This window comes from Cherax quadricarinatus, unplaced genomic scaffold, assembly GCF_038502225.1.
Source record: "Cherax quadricarinatus isolate ZL_2023a unplaced genomic scaffold, ASM3850222v1 Contig520, whole genome shotgun sequence".
NCBI lineage: Eukaryota > Metazoa > Arthropoda > Malacostraca > Decapoda > Parastacidae > Cherax > Cherax quadricarinatus.
In genome coordinates, this window is record NW_027195546.1 from 149,446 (window position 1) to 168,291 (window position 18,846).

Here is an 18,846-nt window from a genome sequence, read left to right on the forward strand (position 1 = left end):
CTCTCCTCTCTCTCCCCCATGGTCTTATCCCTCACCCCCATACTCTCTCCTCTCTCTCCCTCTTTCTACCCTTTCTCTCTCCCCCTCTCACCCTCTCCCTCCTCTAGCCTTCTGTCTGTGGTAAAAAAAAAAAAAAAAAAAAAAAAAAAAATGGGTGGCCCTAGAGGACGGAAAACCAGAGATCTGGTAGACGAACCAGGGAGGAAAGACTGGGAGTTAGAGCTCCAAAAAAGGGAGGAAGAGTGGGGAAGGAAGATAGTAGAGCTTGGTAAGAAAATGGAGGAGCGGATAGCTGAAGAGTGCAGGAAGTGGGAAGTACAGGTCTTAGCAGCAGAAGCTAGGATACAGTGCTTAGAAGAGAAACTGCAAAGCCTGAAACAGATTAGAGAGACAAATGACAATTCAGATGTGACATCAGGAAATTCAATGTCAGGCGCAGACAAGGGGACGGTAAGCAACAACGGAGACATGCCGTACACGAAGGCCCTATCAGACCCACGTGGGGCCAGGGAAAAGACGAGGAGCACACTAAGATCAAATGACAGGTCCGAAGACAATGAAGGTATGCTATATGCAGAGATTCTAACAGCCAACTGCAGTAGCAAGGGACAGCTGGTCATGAAAGACAGTTCACTGAGAATAGAAGTTTCAGATATGACAGGGACTGAAGGCAAGAACATGTCAATGGAAGGAAATAAAATGCCTCAGAGGAAGCAGATGGAGACTCAGTGGGAGGAGGAAAGGGCGAGGTCAGTTTTTGTGTACGGGCTCCAAGAAGCCAAGGGGGACAACTTTGAAGAAATAAAACAGGAGGAGAAAAAAATGATTGAAGGCATCATGAAAACAATAGGTGAGGGCGATATGACCCAGGTGACAAATTTTCAGAGAATTGGGTGGTTTGCGAGTGGAAGGATACGGCCTGTCAGAGTAACTTTCAAGGAAGAATCAGTTCGAACCAGGATTCTGCAAGAGAAAGCAAGACTGAGGGACAAACAGGGGTACCAGAGAGTATACCTCGACCGCGACAGAACACAAGAAGAAAGGACTACACTGAAAGAGAGGGTACAGAGACGCAAGGAGGAACGAGAGGCAATGACGAAAATGAGCAGGACCCAGACACAGGAGGAAGGGCAAACACACCCCACAGAATCTCCCACCAAAAGACTCCAACCGCGACATTCCCAACGCAACTGAGCAACCTATACTACAACCCACTCACTGTTCCCTCTGCCACCAACCCCCATATCACAAACCTCACCCCAACAGCTGTCCCTTATGGGCATTCTGACCCCACCCCCATCATCACAAACCCCACCTACACCACAGCCCCATATAGGCCCCCACCAAGGCTCTCGCTCCCCCAACCCCAATATTCTTGCATGACCACAATGATAGAAAAGAAACTGAAAGTTTGGTACACAAACGCGGATGGAATAACGAATAAACATGAGGAGTGGAACGAAAGAATCAGTGAAAAATCCCCAGACATCATAGCAGTCACAGAAACAAAACTCGCTGAGACAATAACAGACACAATCTTCCCAATGGGATATCAGATCCTGAGGAAAGATAGAAGGAGTAGAGGGGGAGGAGGGGTTGCACTGCTCATAAAACACCGATGGGGATTTGAGGAAATGGAAGGCATGGACATGATTGGAGAAAGAGACTACATTGTAGGTACAATTCAGTCCGGAGAACATAAAGTAGTCATTGGAGTGATGTATAACCCACCACAGAACTGCAGGAGGCCAAGAGAGGAGTACGAAGAAAACAACAGGGTGATGGTGGACACACTGGCTGAGGTGGCAAGAAGAGCTCACTCGAGCAGAGCAAAGTTACTGGTAATGGGCGATTTCAACCACAGGGAGATCGACTGGGAAAACCTGGAGCCACATGGGGGTCCCGAAACATGGAGAGCCAAGATGATGGATGTGGTACTTGAAAACCTCATGCATCAACATGTCAGGGACACAACCAGAGAGAGAGGGGAGGATGAGCCAGCAAGACTGGATCTTGTGTTCACCCTGAGCAGTTCAGACATTGAGGACATCACTTACGAGAGGCCCCTTGGAGCTAGCGATCACGTGGTTCTGAGTTTTGATTATATAGTAGAGTTACAAGTGGAGAAGGTAACAGGAACTGAAGGGGACAGGCCAAACTATAAAAGGGGGGACTACACAGGTATGAGAAACTTCCTGCAGGAGGTTCAGTGGGACAGAGAAATGGTAGGAAAATCAGTAAACGAGATGATGGAATATGTGGCAACAAAGTGCAAGGAGGCAGAGGAAAGTTTTGTTCCCAAGGGAAACAGAAATAATAGGAAGACCAAAACGAGTCCTTGGTTTACCCGAAGGTGTAGGGAGGCAAAAACTAAGTGCAACAGAGAATGGAAAAGGTACAGGAGGCATAGGACCCAGGAAAACAAGGAGATTAGTAGAAGAGCCAGAAACGAGTATGCACAGATAAGGAGGGAGGCCCAGCGACAGTATGAAAACGACATAGCATCGAAAGTCAAATCTGACCCGAAACTGCTGTATAGCCACATTAGGAGGAAGACAACAGTCAAGGACCAGGTGATAAGGCTGAGGAAAGAAGGTGGAGAACTCACAAGAAACGATCAAGAGGTATGTGAGGAGCTCAACACGAGATTTAAGGAAGTATTTACAGTAGAGACAGGAAGGACTCTGGGGGGACAGACCAGATGGGGACACCAGCAAGGAATACACCAACAAGTGTTGGACGACATACATACAGATGAGGAGGAGGTGAAGAAACTGCTAAGGGACATCGATACCTCAAAGGCAATGGGACCGGACAACATCTCCCCGTGGGTCCTTAGAGAGGGAGCAGATATGTTGTGCGTGCCACTTACCACAATCTTCAACACGTCCCTGGAAACTGGGCAACTACCTGAGGTATGGAAGACGGCAAATGTAGTTCCCATTTTTAAAAAAGGAGACAGAAAAGAGGCACTAAACTATAGACCTGTGTCATTGACGTGTATAGTATGCAAAATTATGGAGAAGATTATCAGGAGGAGAGTGGTGGAGCACCTGGAACGGAACAAGAGTATAAATGCCAACCAGCACGGATTCACGGAAGGCAAATCCTGTGTCACAAACCTTCTGGAGTTTTATGATAAAATAACAGAAGTAAGACACGAGAGAGAGGGGTGGGTTGATTGCATCTTCTTGGACTGCAAGAAGGCCTTTGACACAGTTCCTCACAAGAGATTAGTGCAGAAGCTAGAGCATCAGGCGCATATAACAGGAAGGGCACTGCAATGGATCAGAGAATACCTGACAGGGAGGCAACAACGAGTCATGGTACGTAATGATGTATCACAGTGGGCACCTGTGACGAGCGGGGTCCCACAGGGGTCGGTCCTAGGACCAGTGCTATTTTTGGTATATGTGAACGACATGATGGAAGGGTTAGACTCAGAAGTGTCCCTGTTTGCAGATGATGTGAAGTTAATGAGGAGAATTAAATCTGATGAGGACCAGGCAGGACTTCAAAGAGACCTGGACAGACTGGACACCTGGTCCAGCAAATGGCTTCTCGAATTTAATCCTGCCAAATGCAAAGTCATGAAGATAGGGGAAGGGCACAGAAGACCACAGACAGAGTATAGGCTAGGTGGCCAAAGACTGCAAACCTCACTCAAGGAGAAAGATCTTGGGGTGAGTATAACACCGAGCATGTCTCCGGAAGCACACATCAATCAGATAACTGCTGCAGCATATGGGCGCCTGGCAAACCTGAGAACAGCATTCCGATACCTTAGTAAGGAATCATTCAAGACACTGTACACCGTGTATGTCAGGCCCATACTGGAGTATGCAGCACCTGTTTGGAACCCGCACTTGATAAAGCACGTCAAGAAACTAGAGAAAGTACAAAGGTTTGCGACAAGGTTAGTTCCAGAGCTAAGGGGAATGTCCTATGAAGAAAGATTAAGGGAAATCGGCCTGACGACACTGGAGGACAGGAGGGTCAGGGGAGACATGATAACGACATATAAAATACTGCGTGGAATAGACAAGGTGGACAAAGACAGGATGTTCCAGGGAGGGGACACAGAAACAAGAGGCCACAATTGGAAGTTGAAGACACAAATGAGTCAGAGAGATATTAGGAAGTATTTCTTCAGTCATAGAGTTGTAAGGCAGTGGAATAGCCTAGAAAATGACGTAGTGGAGGCAGGAACCATACACAGTTTTAAGACGAGGTTTGATAAAGCTCATGGAGCGGGGAGAGAGAGGGCCCAGTAGCAACCGGTGAAGAGGCGGGGCCAGGAGCTAAGACTCGACCCCTGCAACCACAAATAGGTGAGTACAAATAGGTGAGTACACACACACACACACATTGACAGCTATTTACAGGTTAAGGATTCCTAACTTTATTGGCAAGCTAAGAGCTGTTACCTACATCAGCTCATTTGAAAGCATTTTTATTGTTATGAGACATACAAGTAGGGAACAGGATGAAGTTGGAGCCATCTGTGGGCCAGCATTTTCATTTGATCAACTGACTTTATCTCGTTGACATCATTATGCTGTACGAATGTGTTCCATACTCGAGTCATCCTGGGTATGTATGATCTCAGATGGAGTGATGTTCTGGAGAAGGGTACAGCCAGAGTGAAGTTGCTGCTTTCTGCCCGTCTTGTGGCATAAAAGCTTGTTTCACGCTGTCCTCGAAGTGGATCCAAGTGTGGTATTTTGACAATATTGGCCTTGTACATAACAGTAAGGCCACCCACATCCCTCCTATGTTGAAGGCTCTGCTGAAATGACAGATCTATCCAGGATGGGTCCAGGCGAGAGATGAGACGTCTTGCTCTGTTCTCTACTCTGTCAAGCAGTCGCAGATGAGAGGGGGGGCAGGCAAACCAAGAAAGTGGAGCATACTCAAGGTGTGAGCGTACTTGTGCCTCGTACAGGATCTTGCAACCCCTACTGTCAAGCAGATGCGAGATACGGCGAAGTGCTGTAAGCTTCCTGGCTGCCTTGTTTGCAAGATTTACAACATGGTTCTTCATGGTTAGTTTGGAGTCAAATTTCACCCCAAGGATATCAACTTCTTCTCCAGGTGCCAACATCCTCCCATTCATCCTTACTACTGCACCAGCATTACCATCATGGTGCCTAGAGACGATCATCATTTGCGTTTTCTCAGGTGCAAATGTTACTTGCCATCTATTTCCCCAAGCTGATATAGCTCTCAGCTGGTGATTGATGTAGCTTAGAGCAGCTGGCATTTCTTCTCTTGGATAAGTGAATGTCAGTGTACAGTCGTCTGCATATGCATGTGATTCTGGGATGAGATGAAGAAGGTCGTTGAAGTAGACATTCCATAACAATGGACCCAGCACGCTTCCTTGTGGAACGCTTGCCCCAATAGGATGTCTTGCTGATTCCGTTCCATTGAGGACTACACTTAGAGATCTACCATGAAGGTAATCACTGAGGAGACATAGCGTAGAGCCTGCAATTCCCAGTGCTTGAAGTTTTGCTAAGAGGCCCTGGTGCCACACCCGGTCGAAAGCGCCAGCAATGTCCAGTGCTACCACACAGCTGACTTTGGATTCATCCAGTGACTGGTGCCACTTAGTGGAGAGGTTTAACAACAGATCAGCAGCAGAGTAACCTTTCCTGAAGCCATATTGACGATCACAAAGTAGTGAGTGGTAGTCTCTCTGTCATTTGTCTTGAGATTATTGTCTCAAGGATCTTACCAGTGATTGACAGGAGTGACACTGGTCTGTAGTTGCTGATTTCTGCTCTGCTCTTCTCTGCCTCTCTGGAGAGGGCCATTTACACTGTACTAGGCAGTGCTGAAAGATGCGAGTTAGAGGTCTCAGCTCTGCACATCTTCTCAACTCTCTCAACTTGTCTCTTTTCTCAAGTGATTTAAGAAGGAAATGCACCTCTCCTCTCACCACTGACAGTTTTGACACAGTTCTTGCAGCTAGCCAAGGAGGGTCCCTTCTCTTCTCTCTCCGCCTTCTCTCTCTCCCTCCTGCTCTCTCTCTCTCTCTCACTCTCCCCCCTCTCTCCCTTCCCTTCACTCTCTCTCCCCCCTCTCTCTCTCTCTCTTACTCTCACTCTTCCCTTCTCCTCCCCCTCTCTCTCTCTCTCTCTCTCTCTCTCTCTCTCTCTCGCTCTCTCTCTCTCTCTCTCTCTCTCTCTCTCCATCTCTTCTCCATTTTTCCCTTCTCACTCTCCCCCCTCTCTTTCCCTTCACTTCTCTCTCTTTCCCCCTCTCACACTCTCTCTCCCCCTTTCCCTTCTCTCTTCTCTCACAAAAAAAAAAAAAAAAAAAAAAAATGGTGGGGACTCGCAGGAACCAAGGATCAGATGAGAATGGTTCTGGTAGGGAGGAGTGGATGGAGGAGCAGTGGAAAAGGATGGAACAAGAGTGGGAGAGAAAATTAGGAGAGCTTTCTGAAAAAATGGAGAAAGAGCTCTCTGTGAAATTGGAAAAGAGGTTGGAGAAGGAGACAAAGAATTGGGAGGCACAAGTCGAAACTGCAGTAGCCAAGATAAGGGTCCTAGAAGTTGAGATAAATAGGCTGAAGCGAGTTACAGGGGCAGTGACCAGAGAAGACACAGCATATGAAGCTGCGAGGCCGAACAGGAAGGAAGGAATTATGAATTATGCTAAGGTCATATCAGCCTGCCAAGGAGGGCCAAGGAGTGAAAGGGAAGAACAGCTGGGTGCAGATGGAGAGGGTGATAGGTCGAATGCTGAGGCACAACCATGCTATCAAGAGCCACTGGAAAAATCAAGGGAGAAACTGACCACATACAGGCAGGATCCAGAGTCACAGAGGGTGAGGCAATGGGAGGAGGAAAGGGCAAAATCAGTGTTTATCCATGGGCTTCAGGAGAGAGAGGAAAGGACACACACTGAAAGGCAGCAGGAAGAAAGAAAGGAGATTGAGAAAATCATCACGGAAATAGGTGAAGAGATGGACGAGATTGTAAATTTTCAGAGAATAGGGGGGTACTCGAAGGGGAGAAACCGACCAATCAAGCTGATTCTCAGGACGGAAACAGTGCGGAACAGGATCCTCCAAGAGAAACCACGATTGAAATACTCGGAAGAGTACAAGAGGGTGTTCCTAGACAGAGACAGAACACAATCAGAACGACAGCAGCTGAGGGAGAGGACAAAAAAGCGAAAGGAGCTAGGAAAAGAGACAAGGATGGAACCAGCAGAGGTCAGTCAGAGCAGAACAGAACAGCAAGGGCAAGCACACACACAACTATTCTCAGAACCATACAACCTATCACACCATCCCAACACACACTACAATCCATACCCACAGCCTCCACCCAACACCGAGCTATAGAATCCCACAGTATGCTACCAGGTCTCCCACCCTCACAGGCCCCCCAAACCACAGTGTTGGAAAGGAAACTGAAGGTATGGTACACAAACGCTGATGGAATAACAAATAAGTGGGAGGAGTGGCATGAAAGAGTCAAAGAGGCATCACCGGACATCATAGCTCTCACAGAAACCAAGCTTACAGGTATGATAACAGATGCCATCTTTCCAACGGGATACCAAATCCTGAGGAAAGACAGAGGGAACAGGGGGGGTGGAGGAGTGGCATTGCTGATCAAAAATCGCTGGAATTTTGATGAGCTGGAGAGAGGAGACAGCGGAGAAGAAAGTGATTACATAGCGGGAACGCTTCACTCTGGAGGTCCCAAGGTGGTAATAGCAGTGATGTATAACCCACCACAGAACAGCAGGAGGCCAAGGCAAGAGTACGACGAGAGCAATAGAGCGATGGTTGACACACTGGCTAGCAGTGGCCAGAAGAGCTCATGCATGCAGGGCAAAGCTCCTGATCATGGGTGACTTTAACCACAAGGAGATCGATTGGGAGAACTTGGACCCACATGGGGGCCAAGATACATGGAGGGCTAAGATGATGGAGGTGGTACTGGAAAACTTCATGTACCAACACGTAAGGGACACTACAAGAGAGAGAGGAGAGGATGAACCAGCAAGGCTGGACTTAGTATTCACCTTGAGTAGTGCAGATATCGAGGACATCACATATGAAAGACCCCTTGGGGCCAGTGACCATGTGGTTTTAAGCTTCGAATACACAGTAGAGCTACAAGTGGAGGGAGAAGCAGGAAGGCCAGGACGAATGAAGCCAAACTACAAGAAAGGGGACTACACAGGAATGAGGAACTTCCTGAACGGGGTTCAGTGGGACAGAGAACTGGCAGGGAAGCCAGTTAATGAGATGATGGAATATGTAGCAACAAAATGCAAGGAGGCTGAGGAGAGGTTTGTACCCAAGGGTAACAGGAATAATGAAAAAGCCAGGATGAGCCCATGGTTTACCCAAAGGTGCAGGGAGGCAAAAACCAAGTGTGCTAGGGAATGGAAGAAATATAGAAGGCAAAGGACCCAGGAGAATAAGGAGAGCAGTCGTAGAGCCAGAAACGAATATGCACAGATAAGAAGGGAGGCCCAAAGACAATATGAAAATGACATAGCAGCGAAAGCCAAATCTGACCCGAAACTGTTGTACAGCCACATCAGGAGGAAAACAACAGTCAAGGACCAGGTAATCAGGCTAAGGAAGGAAGGAGGAGAGACAACAAGAAATGACCGTGAAGTATGTGAGGAACTCAACAAGAGATTCAAAGAAGTGTTCACAGAGGAGACAGAAGGGGCTCCAGAAAGACGGAGAGGTGGGGCACACCACCATGTGCTGGACACAGTGCACACAACCGAGGAAGAAGTGAAGAGGCTTCTGAGTGAGCTAGATACCTCAAAGGCAATGGGGCCAGATAACATCTCCCCATGGGTATTGAGAGAGGGAGCAGAGGCGCTATGTGTACCCCTAACAACAATATTCAATACATCTATCGAAACAGGGAGATTGCCTGAGGCATGGAAGACAGCAAATGTAGTCCCAATCTTTAAAAAAGGAGACAGACATGAAGCATTAAACTACAGACCAGTGTCACTGACATGTATAGTATGCAAAATCATGGAGAAGATTATCAGGAGAAGAGTGGTGGAACACCTAGAAAGGAATGATCTCATCAACAGCAGCCAACATGGTTTCAGGGACGGGAAATCCTGTGTCACAAACCTACTGGAGTTCTATGACATGGTGACAGCAGTAAGACAAGAGAGAGAGGGGTGGGTGGATTGCATATTCTTGGACTGCAAGAAGGCGTTTGACACAGTTCCACACAAGAGATTGGTGCAAAAACTGGAGGACCAAGCAGGGATAACAGGGAAGGCACTACAATGGATCAGGGAATACTTGTCAGGAAGACAGCAGCGAGTCATGGTACGTGGCGAGGTGTCAGAGTGGGCACCTGTGACCAGCGGGGTCCCACAGGGGTCAGTCCTAGGACCAGTGCTGTTTCTGGTATTTGTGAACGACATGACGGAAGGAATAGACTCTGAGGTGTCCCTGTTTGCAGATGACGTGAAGTTGATGAGAAGAATTCACTCGATCGAAGACCAGGCAGAACTACAAAGGGATCTGGACAGGCTGCAGACCTGGTCCAGCAATTGGCTCCTGGAGTTCAATCCCACCAAGTGCAAAGTCATGAAGATTGGGGAAGGGCAAAGAAGACCGCAGACGGAGTACAGTCTAGGGGGCCAGAGACTACAAACCTCACTCAAGGAAAAAGATCTTGGGGTGAGTATAACACCAGGCACATCTCCTGAAGCGCACATCAACCAAATAACTGCTGCAGCATATGGGCGCCTAGCAAACCTCAGAACAGCATTCCGACATCTTAATAAGGAATCGTTCAGGACCCTGTACACCGTGTACGTTAGGCCCATATTGGAGTATGCGGCACCAGTTTGGAACCCACACCTAGCCAAGCACGTAAAGAAACTAGAGAAAGTGCAAAGGTTTGCAACAAGACTAGTCCCAGAGCTAAGAGGTATGTCCTACGAGGAGAGGTTAAGGGAAATCAACCTGACGACACTGGAGGACAGGAGAGATAGGGGGGACATGATAACGACATACAAAATACTGAGAGGAATTGACAAGGTGGACAAAGACAGGATGTTCCAGAGATTGGACACAGTAACAAGGGGACACAGTTGGAAGTTGAAGACACAGATGAATCACAGGGATGTTAGGAAGTATTTCTTCAGCCACAGAGTAGTCAGTAAGTGGAATAGTTTGGGAAGCGATGTAGTGGAGGCAGGATCCATACATAGCTTTAAGCAGAGGTATGATAAAGCTCACGGCTCAGGGAGAGTGACCTAGTAGCGATCAGTGAAGAGGCGGGGCCAGGAGCTCGGACTCGACCCCCGCAACCTCAACTAGGTGAGTACAACTAGGTGAGTACAAAATATGACAGTATCATCAAAAATCTAAGATATGTATGGCAAAAACTCACACACAAACACAAGGACATGATGATTACTATACTAACATCATTAAAGACATGTTAACTAATCATACCACACAAAATAGACATGTACACTTAAATCATATGAAGCCATAATTTTCTCACAAAAAAACTCCAAATCACAAAACCAATACTTGATCACAAAAACTAGAATTACATACACTTAAGACATATACACCCTATACATGAACAAAATGTTAATCACATTCACATAAGACATGAAAACACAAAAATATATACATGATCACCGAAGATATGACAACTAATCACCATTACACAAAAATTTGACATGAGCAATTAAGACAAATGAAGATATAAACTTTCACACAAACATAATGACTAAAACCCTGGCAAGTTCACTATCAACCAAAAACACAAAGCAACACTTGATCCAAAAAAAAGTGACATGCAATCACTTAGGACATATGAAAACATATTGTGTGTGTGTAGTTTGGTGGATGAGATGTAATTTTCAGGTAATGAAATGTGTGAATGAGAATGTAATTTGGTGGATGAGTTAGAGATGGCAAATGTTGTTTGTGAGTATTCAAATGTTATTTTAGAGATGCTCAAAGTTATCTGGAAGTATTCAAACTTTGTTTTGGAGTGTTTCAATGTTGTTTGGAAGTGTTCCAATGTAATTTGGTAGTGTTCTAATTCGTTTGGTAGTGTTCCAATGTTGTTTGGACCAATGTTGTTTGGAAGTGCTTCAATGTTGTTTAGTAGCGATCCAATGTTGTTTAGAAGTGATCCATATTGTTTGAAAGTGTTCCAATGTAATTTTGGAAGTGTTCGAGTGTTTAAAAGTGTTCCAATTTTGTTTGAAAGTGTTCCAATGTTGTTCGGAAGTGCTCAAAGTAGTCTGGGAGTATTCAAATGTTATCCCAAAACTTACTTTAATAGATGATGTTGTGACTTCCTGCAGTTAAGGTAATGTGATTGATAATATATCAGCAGAAAAACTGACAGAGTGATGATTTTGATATGTTTATAAAAATGAAAGTGATCTGTGATCGTAGTAATAGTGATCTTGGTTATAGTGATTTGAGGGAAAGTATTTAAAAATGTGTGTTGTTTTAGTGATCTTAGTGCTTTGTCCTAAATGTTTTTAGATAAACAGTAATCATTAATATGGAGTTGGTGAACGTGATTTTTGTCAAAAAAGTGATCTTATTAATAATGATGTTAGATTTTCATTGAGTTTAGTACTTGGTGATCTTAGATAAAGTGATTCGAGAGTATGTGTATAAAAATGTGTGTTTTTAGTGATCTTAGTGCCTTGTCCTAAGAGTTCTTAGATAATGGTAAATATTATATGGAGTTGGTGATTGTGATTATCAGTGTCTTAGATTATGGTTGTCATGACATAAGCGATCATGATTTAGTGGGCTTGTCCTAAGTGATTAAAGTTATTATAATAATCTTAGTAATCTGTCTTAGATGTTGGCAAATATGATATGGAGTTGGTGAACATGATTTTGTGTTGTGAGAAGATGTGATGGCTGTTAGCGGTCTCAGGGCTCCCCCTGGGATGAGTTATGCTCATTAAGTCTTGAGAATGTAACTCAAATTCGCTCAGCAAACTAATGTGGGCTTTTGTGTCAGTTTTATCGGGAATGTACCACAGGCAACCCTCAAAGAGTGCATTGGTTATATCTTTTTAATTATTGTTGAAAACGAGAAAAATTGTGAACATTATGAGTAAAAAATCGTTTTTATTTATTAATGAAAACGAGAAAATTGGGGGTATTATGTTTTTGTTCTTTTACCCGAAAACGAGAAAAATTGTTTTACCATTTGAGTCAAGTATTGTGGGTAATGTGGGATGAGATAATTGTGGTTAGATGAGGTGACCTCGCACTTTCTTGCTTGACACCATCTGTCCCGTGACCTCACCAAGCAATGTAAATTGTAACTGGTATCATCACGGGAATGTACCGTGTGTGAATTTTTTTTTTGTTCTATTATCTAAACAATGGAGAAATTGTATCCTGTTGGAGGTTCTTAACAGATAATGAGAAAAGTATGTAAAATGTTGTGGGTGTTGTGTCTCTGTGGGCTGTGAGTGAAAAACAAATGTAAGTGGATGGATGAGGTAAGTGAAAGTTGTGACTTGTTGGGATGTTGTGAGATGTTGGGGGAACTTGTACAACGTGGTGCTGTGAAATGAGAAATAATTGTGAAAGTTAAGACTTGTAGTGTGTTGTTGGAGCTTCTTAAAAGGTACTGAGAAAAGTTGTTGGTTATGAGTACAGAGCTCCCCGTGATTATATTAATAATAATCTCTCTATGTGGAGTCAAGGAGATGGGGTATGGAGAGGATTTTATTAGAGTTTTAGTGCAATTATTTGGTATTTTACTGAAAATAAAGGTATAGTGAATATTTTAAAGAAAAAACAGAAGGGAAAATTTGTTCAATAAAGATTTGGTAATGTGAAAAGTTATGAATGAAAAAATATTTTTGATGAATTAGCAAAATGTTGTTGTGGGTTATGAGTGAAAAGTCATGAATGAATTTGTGTGTAGTGTAATTGAAATTGTGACTCAAGAAAAAATTGATTATTGAAATAGATAAAAAAAAAATTGTCTATCATTGAGTGTCTATGCTTAGTATTGACTGAAAGTGTCTACCAATTCTATGCTCACCATTTGACACGAGTAGGTGTTTACCAGCATTAAAAAAAATGAGTTACCCTTGGTTATTATACCATTTGAGTGAATGCGTCTACCATTTGTGTTTACCCGTAGGGGCTGGGGATGTACAAAAAGTGACGCAACACTTAGGGCAGTGACACGTACGAGGACACCCATGACGTCACACCCACCTGTGTTTACTTGACGGTCAGTGACGTCACACCTCACCTTTCTTGATTCATCTTGTTGTATCTATAGGGGGTTACCTTCACCACACTACTTACCCCATAGGGAGAACCTTACCAATTGTGTGTGTGTGTATCATTTTGGTACACACACTAGAGGGTCTACCACAATGTTTGAGATGTTGCAATTATTTCGAGGTAGAATGTCACCACTTGTATTACCTCTAATATGCCAATGTACCGGGAAGAACCTTCACTGACATTCAGGTGGGCAGGAACACTCGGAAACTGGGAGGTGAACAGGAGTGCAGCCATTCAGTCTAACCACCAAAATTTGGTCTGCTTTTTGCCCTTTGCCTATGTAATTAAGTAAAAATACTAACATAAACTTTGAATTTTTATTTCTATTTATTAAGTATATATATAATACTATCATTTCGTGAAAACTGAGCTATTCTCAGTACTCACAAGTGTGCTCGAGGTGGGGGACCGCCTTTTTCATGGGAAGGGGGGGGGTCAGGCAGCTGAAGCAAAGGACACTCCTTTGTACTTTCTCATGGATGACAATTATGGGCAATTATCTGTCACTGACCTAGTCAGTGTTCGGGAGCAGTCTGGTAATTATGTCAATTAACAACCATTGAGACTCAGAGCTGTTTATATAAGTCACTCATCTGCTTAGTAACATAATAAGCAGAGATCTGCTGCCCTGGGCTCTGGCTGGACAATCTGGTGACTTGAAGCAGACCTTGATTATGCTCCGGAGGAGGAGGGGGAAGAGGAAACAGCTGTTGTGGGAGTGAAGGTGGAAGGTGTCGGTCCTATCAAGGAACAGCCCTTAGTCGAAGGGGAGATCATTTTTGAAAAGGAGATCATTAACCTGGCAGAAGGTGAACAGGAGGTGCGCATTCATTCAGTCTAACCACTAAAAACTTGTATGTAAATCAATAAAAATATTAGCAAATTTTGATTTTGATTTTGATTTATATATAACTATATAGTACTATCCTCTCTTGTCTAAACAAATATATAAACAATATCACACCACTTAAGCCTCTCCCCACCTAGAGCGTTCAAGCAGATAATATATGCCAATTTACCCAGAAGAGCTCTTTCATTGTTGCTCGGATGGATGGGAGGTTAAGGGCTGCACAAAGGCTTCCCCAGATGAGAATTATGGACATTTATCTATATATATAAAATTTTTCTCTCACTGCTTAAGCCTCCCCACCTTGAAAGTACTAGTCCTCGCGAGAATAAACGATGCATGCTGAAGAGAATAACTCATGCGTGCGGGCAGATAATGTGCCGATGTACTGCGGAGTCACAGGCTGGCAGGCAACACTCACTAGGGGACCGCACCCAATATTTCCCATTACCACATTCTTTCCCATACTCTTTTATCTTTGAACCCGGTAGTGTTGGAAAGAACTAGCAGTACCAAGAATAAAAAACGATACGAGCGGAGGAGAAATATCGCCTCTGTGAACGACCCTGATTCCTTGCACACCATTCCAGAAATTCAAGTTAAGCTTCCTAATTCAATCCTTTTCAAGGACCATAGCCGTTTAATGCTGGGACTGTCTAAAAATCAAATAATAGGTCTAACTGCCCTTTTACAAACTTACCCTGACGTATTTATGGATGACCTGAAAAAGTGTACACTGGGGTATCATGATGTAGATGCTGGAAACACTTAGCCTCTAAACTCTCCCCATACATGTAAGCTAATCCTGAAAAACAGGGGCTATTTCAGCAGGTGGAGTCGTCATCCTGTCCCTAGGCTTCACCGTGTATCCTTGTCAAAAAGTCTGATGGAGGTTTCCAAATGTGTACAGACAGCTGTAAGGTGAATGAGGTCATTATTCCAGATACCTAACCACTGCCACATTTGGATGATATAGTGGACTTTGTGGGTAATGCTACTTTTGTTTCCAAATTAGACCGCCTTAAAAGTTACTATCAGGTACCTTTGGCAGATAAGGCAAAAGAAATTTCTCTCTTCAAAATTCCAGGAGGTCACTACCAATGTAAAAATAACCCCATTCGGAATGTGGAACTCGCCGGCAACGTTCCAGAAGCTATTAAAGGACTGGAAGGCACGGCAGCTTATCTAGACGATATAGTGGTAGTTTTCAACATGTGGACCAACATGTTTCCCTAGTTACAGCTCTCTTTGAGAATTTTAAGAGGTTTCAGTTAACTGTTAATTTGTGCAAATTATCCTTTGGCCAGCCCACTATTACTTTTTTGGGCCATGAAGTAGGTAATGGTAAAGTAGCCCCTAGATTTGCTGAAATTCTTGCCATTATGAATTACCCAGAACCTCATGATAGGAAATCCCTCCAGCATTTCATATGGATGGTACATTTCTATAGACGATTCTGTAAGATCTTTGCAGATGTTGTAGTCCCCCTAACCTCACTTACAAGTCAGAAACAAAAATTTCAATGGACGCCAGAGTGCCAAGAAGCTTTTACTAAAACCAAACGGCTACTTTGTACTGCACCCATTCTCCTGTCCCCTGATTTTTCAAAACCTTTTATGTTACAGGTTGATGCTTGTGAGTCAGGGGTAAGGGCAGTACTCCTTCAAAAATCTGGGGAAGAATGCTTGCAGCCTGTGGCCTACTTCTCTGCCAAGTATCAACCTCACCAAAGGGCTTATGCCACCAGTGAGAAAGAAGCCCTAGCTCTGATACATGCATTGGAACATTTCGAGGTCTACATGGGGCATCCGTCCCAAGTGGTCACAGTCTACAGCGATCACAATCGATTGATCTATCGCTATGAAAAACCACAACACACGTCTTATGAGGAGTCTCAGGCTGAAACCTTAAAATATACATATTGCTGGCAAGGAAAATAAGCAGGCTGGTTCCCTTTCCCATATTTAATTCAGGTTATGATGTGTCAGGGACCATATGGGAAGCCTAGCTCTTTTTTCCCCCCATTTATAAAATGTTTTAATGTTGTTGCGTGTTTTTGTTTTTGGTGAGAAGACATTCTGCTGCTGCCCAAAGGTGTCTTGAACCAATGTTAGCCCTACTGTATACTGTCTCACTGTAGGATGGAGTTTGACTTAAAGTCTAGAGAAAAGTTTAGCCCTATCTAAAGAGCTGGATGGTTGAGACGAAAGGTGGTTCCATTATTGTTCAGTGCTATGGCATGCTACCCATGGAAGTGGAGGCCTAGTCGTGGCTATTAGAGCTCTTTTGGGGTGGGAGTATGGCATGCAAAGAGTACATTACAATTTATTCGGCATAAGTCACAATCCCATATAGACTGCCTCCCAACCAGCAAACCAAGTGCTAAGGGTTTAACGCTTATTATGGTACCCTTCGTTAAATCAGTACCTTCTTTCATTGACCAATCACAGGCAGGCCCGCTAAATGCTGGGGCAATGTGGTTCACTTGCGGTCACCATTTGACAGACTTGCCTACCTGCTGGTTGATTATGTTGCTCTCTCTCTCTGGCTTTTTCTTTTGCCATTGTCAACGTCCTCTGGTACACTCACTATTCAATCTCTGTACATAAGTGTACATACTTGTATATATCTGGCAAATTATGTCTGGAGAAGGAAATACATGTTATAGTCTATCTGCTGAGTTTGTTTTGCTCCAAAAACCCATTATGACCAGGTCACAGGCCATTCATAACCTGTATTCATAATAGTACTCCTTAATGATACCAATAACAAAATATATGTGGTAGGTATAACACAATATTAATGGTAGGTATAATATCATTAGTAAGTATAATAAATAATTTCTTATACGAAAATCAAAATTTCCTTAGCAAATATAATAAAATATCGTAGAAGATAGGTATAATTAGATGAGTTTTGGTCACTGCATGATTCACGAGAAGTTTCCCGGCACACAATAAATTGAGACTCTCAATCTTATTGATGCGAAAAACGCTTCACCCTCCCCATTCTAGCCAACATTATATCTAAAGCAAGTACATACTGTTGTGGCTTGTATAGCAGCATCTAAGTGCATTGTGATGGTATGCAGAATGTTGTTGTACTGCTGAACTTCTCTCTTGATTAAATCAACTAACTCCTTGTCTTCACTCTGTTTGACTTCTTCAATCTGAGTTATTTCCGCTGGTACCTGCGAAAAATAAACTATATGAAGAAGAATTGTTTTCAAATGTGCAGCCATTGGGATCTGCTAGGACAGATGCACGTGCATAGGCATCTGCTAGGACAGATGCGCCGGCATGGACATCTGCTAGGATAGATGTGCAGGCATGAGCATCTGCAAGGGAAAACAAGGGGCAAGCAGTTGTTCTACCCATTACTAGACCTGAGTCAAGAAAACACGACAACAGTACACCGAGATCTCTGCATTTACGTGCTCAGTTTAGAAATAAATATATGTGCTCCTAGTCTACGTTACCCAAAAAGTATTCCTGAAATTATAATTTTGAATTTAAAATTGAAATTTGACCTTGAAAGAGAACTTTGCCCTTATCCTTGCCCTAGTTGGAATAATATGAACTAAAAGAATTAAAGGCACACGTCAACAACACTAGGACATATATTTATGTGCTGGTATTTGTTGACGTTGCTTTTTAAACCATACAAACTTAGAAGCACGGTTTGCTAGTGACTATTTGTTTGGGACACAGAAAACCAATCATAACAAAGTTTTAACCTGATTTGTAACTATTCACATACAACATACATTTCGAAGAGTATGTTGGATCAAAATGTTGTTGGAAGTTTCTTCTACAGAGGACCGGCTGTTTGTGAATTATTCCAGTCATGTTAGTGTAGGTTATGAATAGTTACATGCACAGTCTCGTGAGTTGTGAATTGTTCCAGTCATGGTATTGTTGTTTGTGAATTGTTACAAGCAAGATAAGGTGTATCTTCAATTGTTCCAGCCATAGTATTGTGGACTGAGAACTGCTATAACCATCATACTGTTACTGTTGTTCCAGGAAACATCGTATGGTTGTACTATATTGGCCATGCGACCACAAGTGGCAGAAAATAAACGTCATAATATACACTTTTAGTTGGGTTATTGAGGTTAAGACTTTGGGTAGCTTCAAGTTTAGGTTGGATAAGTACATGAGTGGGAGGGGTTGGATTTGAGTGGGACTTGCACATCAGAGCTTATTTCTTGGGTAGCATTGAAAATTGGGTTGGGCAAATGTTAGTGGGATGAATTGTAAAGGACCTGCCTAGTATGGGCCAACAGGCCTGCTGCAGTGTTCCTCTTTTCTTATGTTCTTATGTTCTTAACAGATAATATAAACTAAATTCATAATCTAAAACTGCTTCACATCAAATAATTAAGCTATTATTATTTAGTAGTTTTAGCCCAAGTCTGTCTGCCTAAACCGATGTGCATTACTCTAGTGTTTACCATAAATATGTAAAAAAGCAAGCAACTCACTGTATGGCCAGGATTAGCACCCATGAAGCACCAGTCCTTGAACTACATGTATACTGTTACCTGCATAAACCAAGAAAGGTATCCCCGTGTTGCATAACCCCATTCACATGTATACAGTAATGTGGAAAATACTGTATATATTTTCTAGAAATACAATAGTTATATGTATATAGATGGCAATACTGT

At 43.4% G+C, this 18,846-nt stretch overlaps 1 protein-coding gene across 1 annotated transcript in view; it reads right to left on the minus strand.

Moving 5' to 3' along the window:
• The window catches only part of LOC128700420 (uncharacterized), a gene marked incomplete at its 5' end in the record, with an annotated part of 96,493 nt that extends 79,129 nt beyond the window's left edge, over positions 1–17,364 (minus strand). Inside the window, one exon of the mRNA XM_070080487.1 lies at positions 17,218–17,364. Coding sequence (XP_069936588.1) covers positions 17,218–17,364 — 147 coding nt within the window. The remainder of the gene's footprint in view (positions 1–17,217) is intronic.
• Between the last annotated feature and the right edge of the window lie 1,482 nt (positions 17,365–18,846).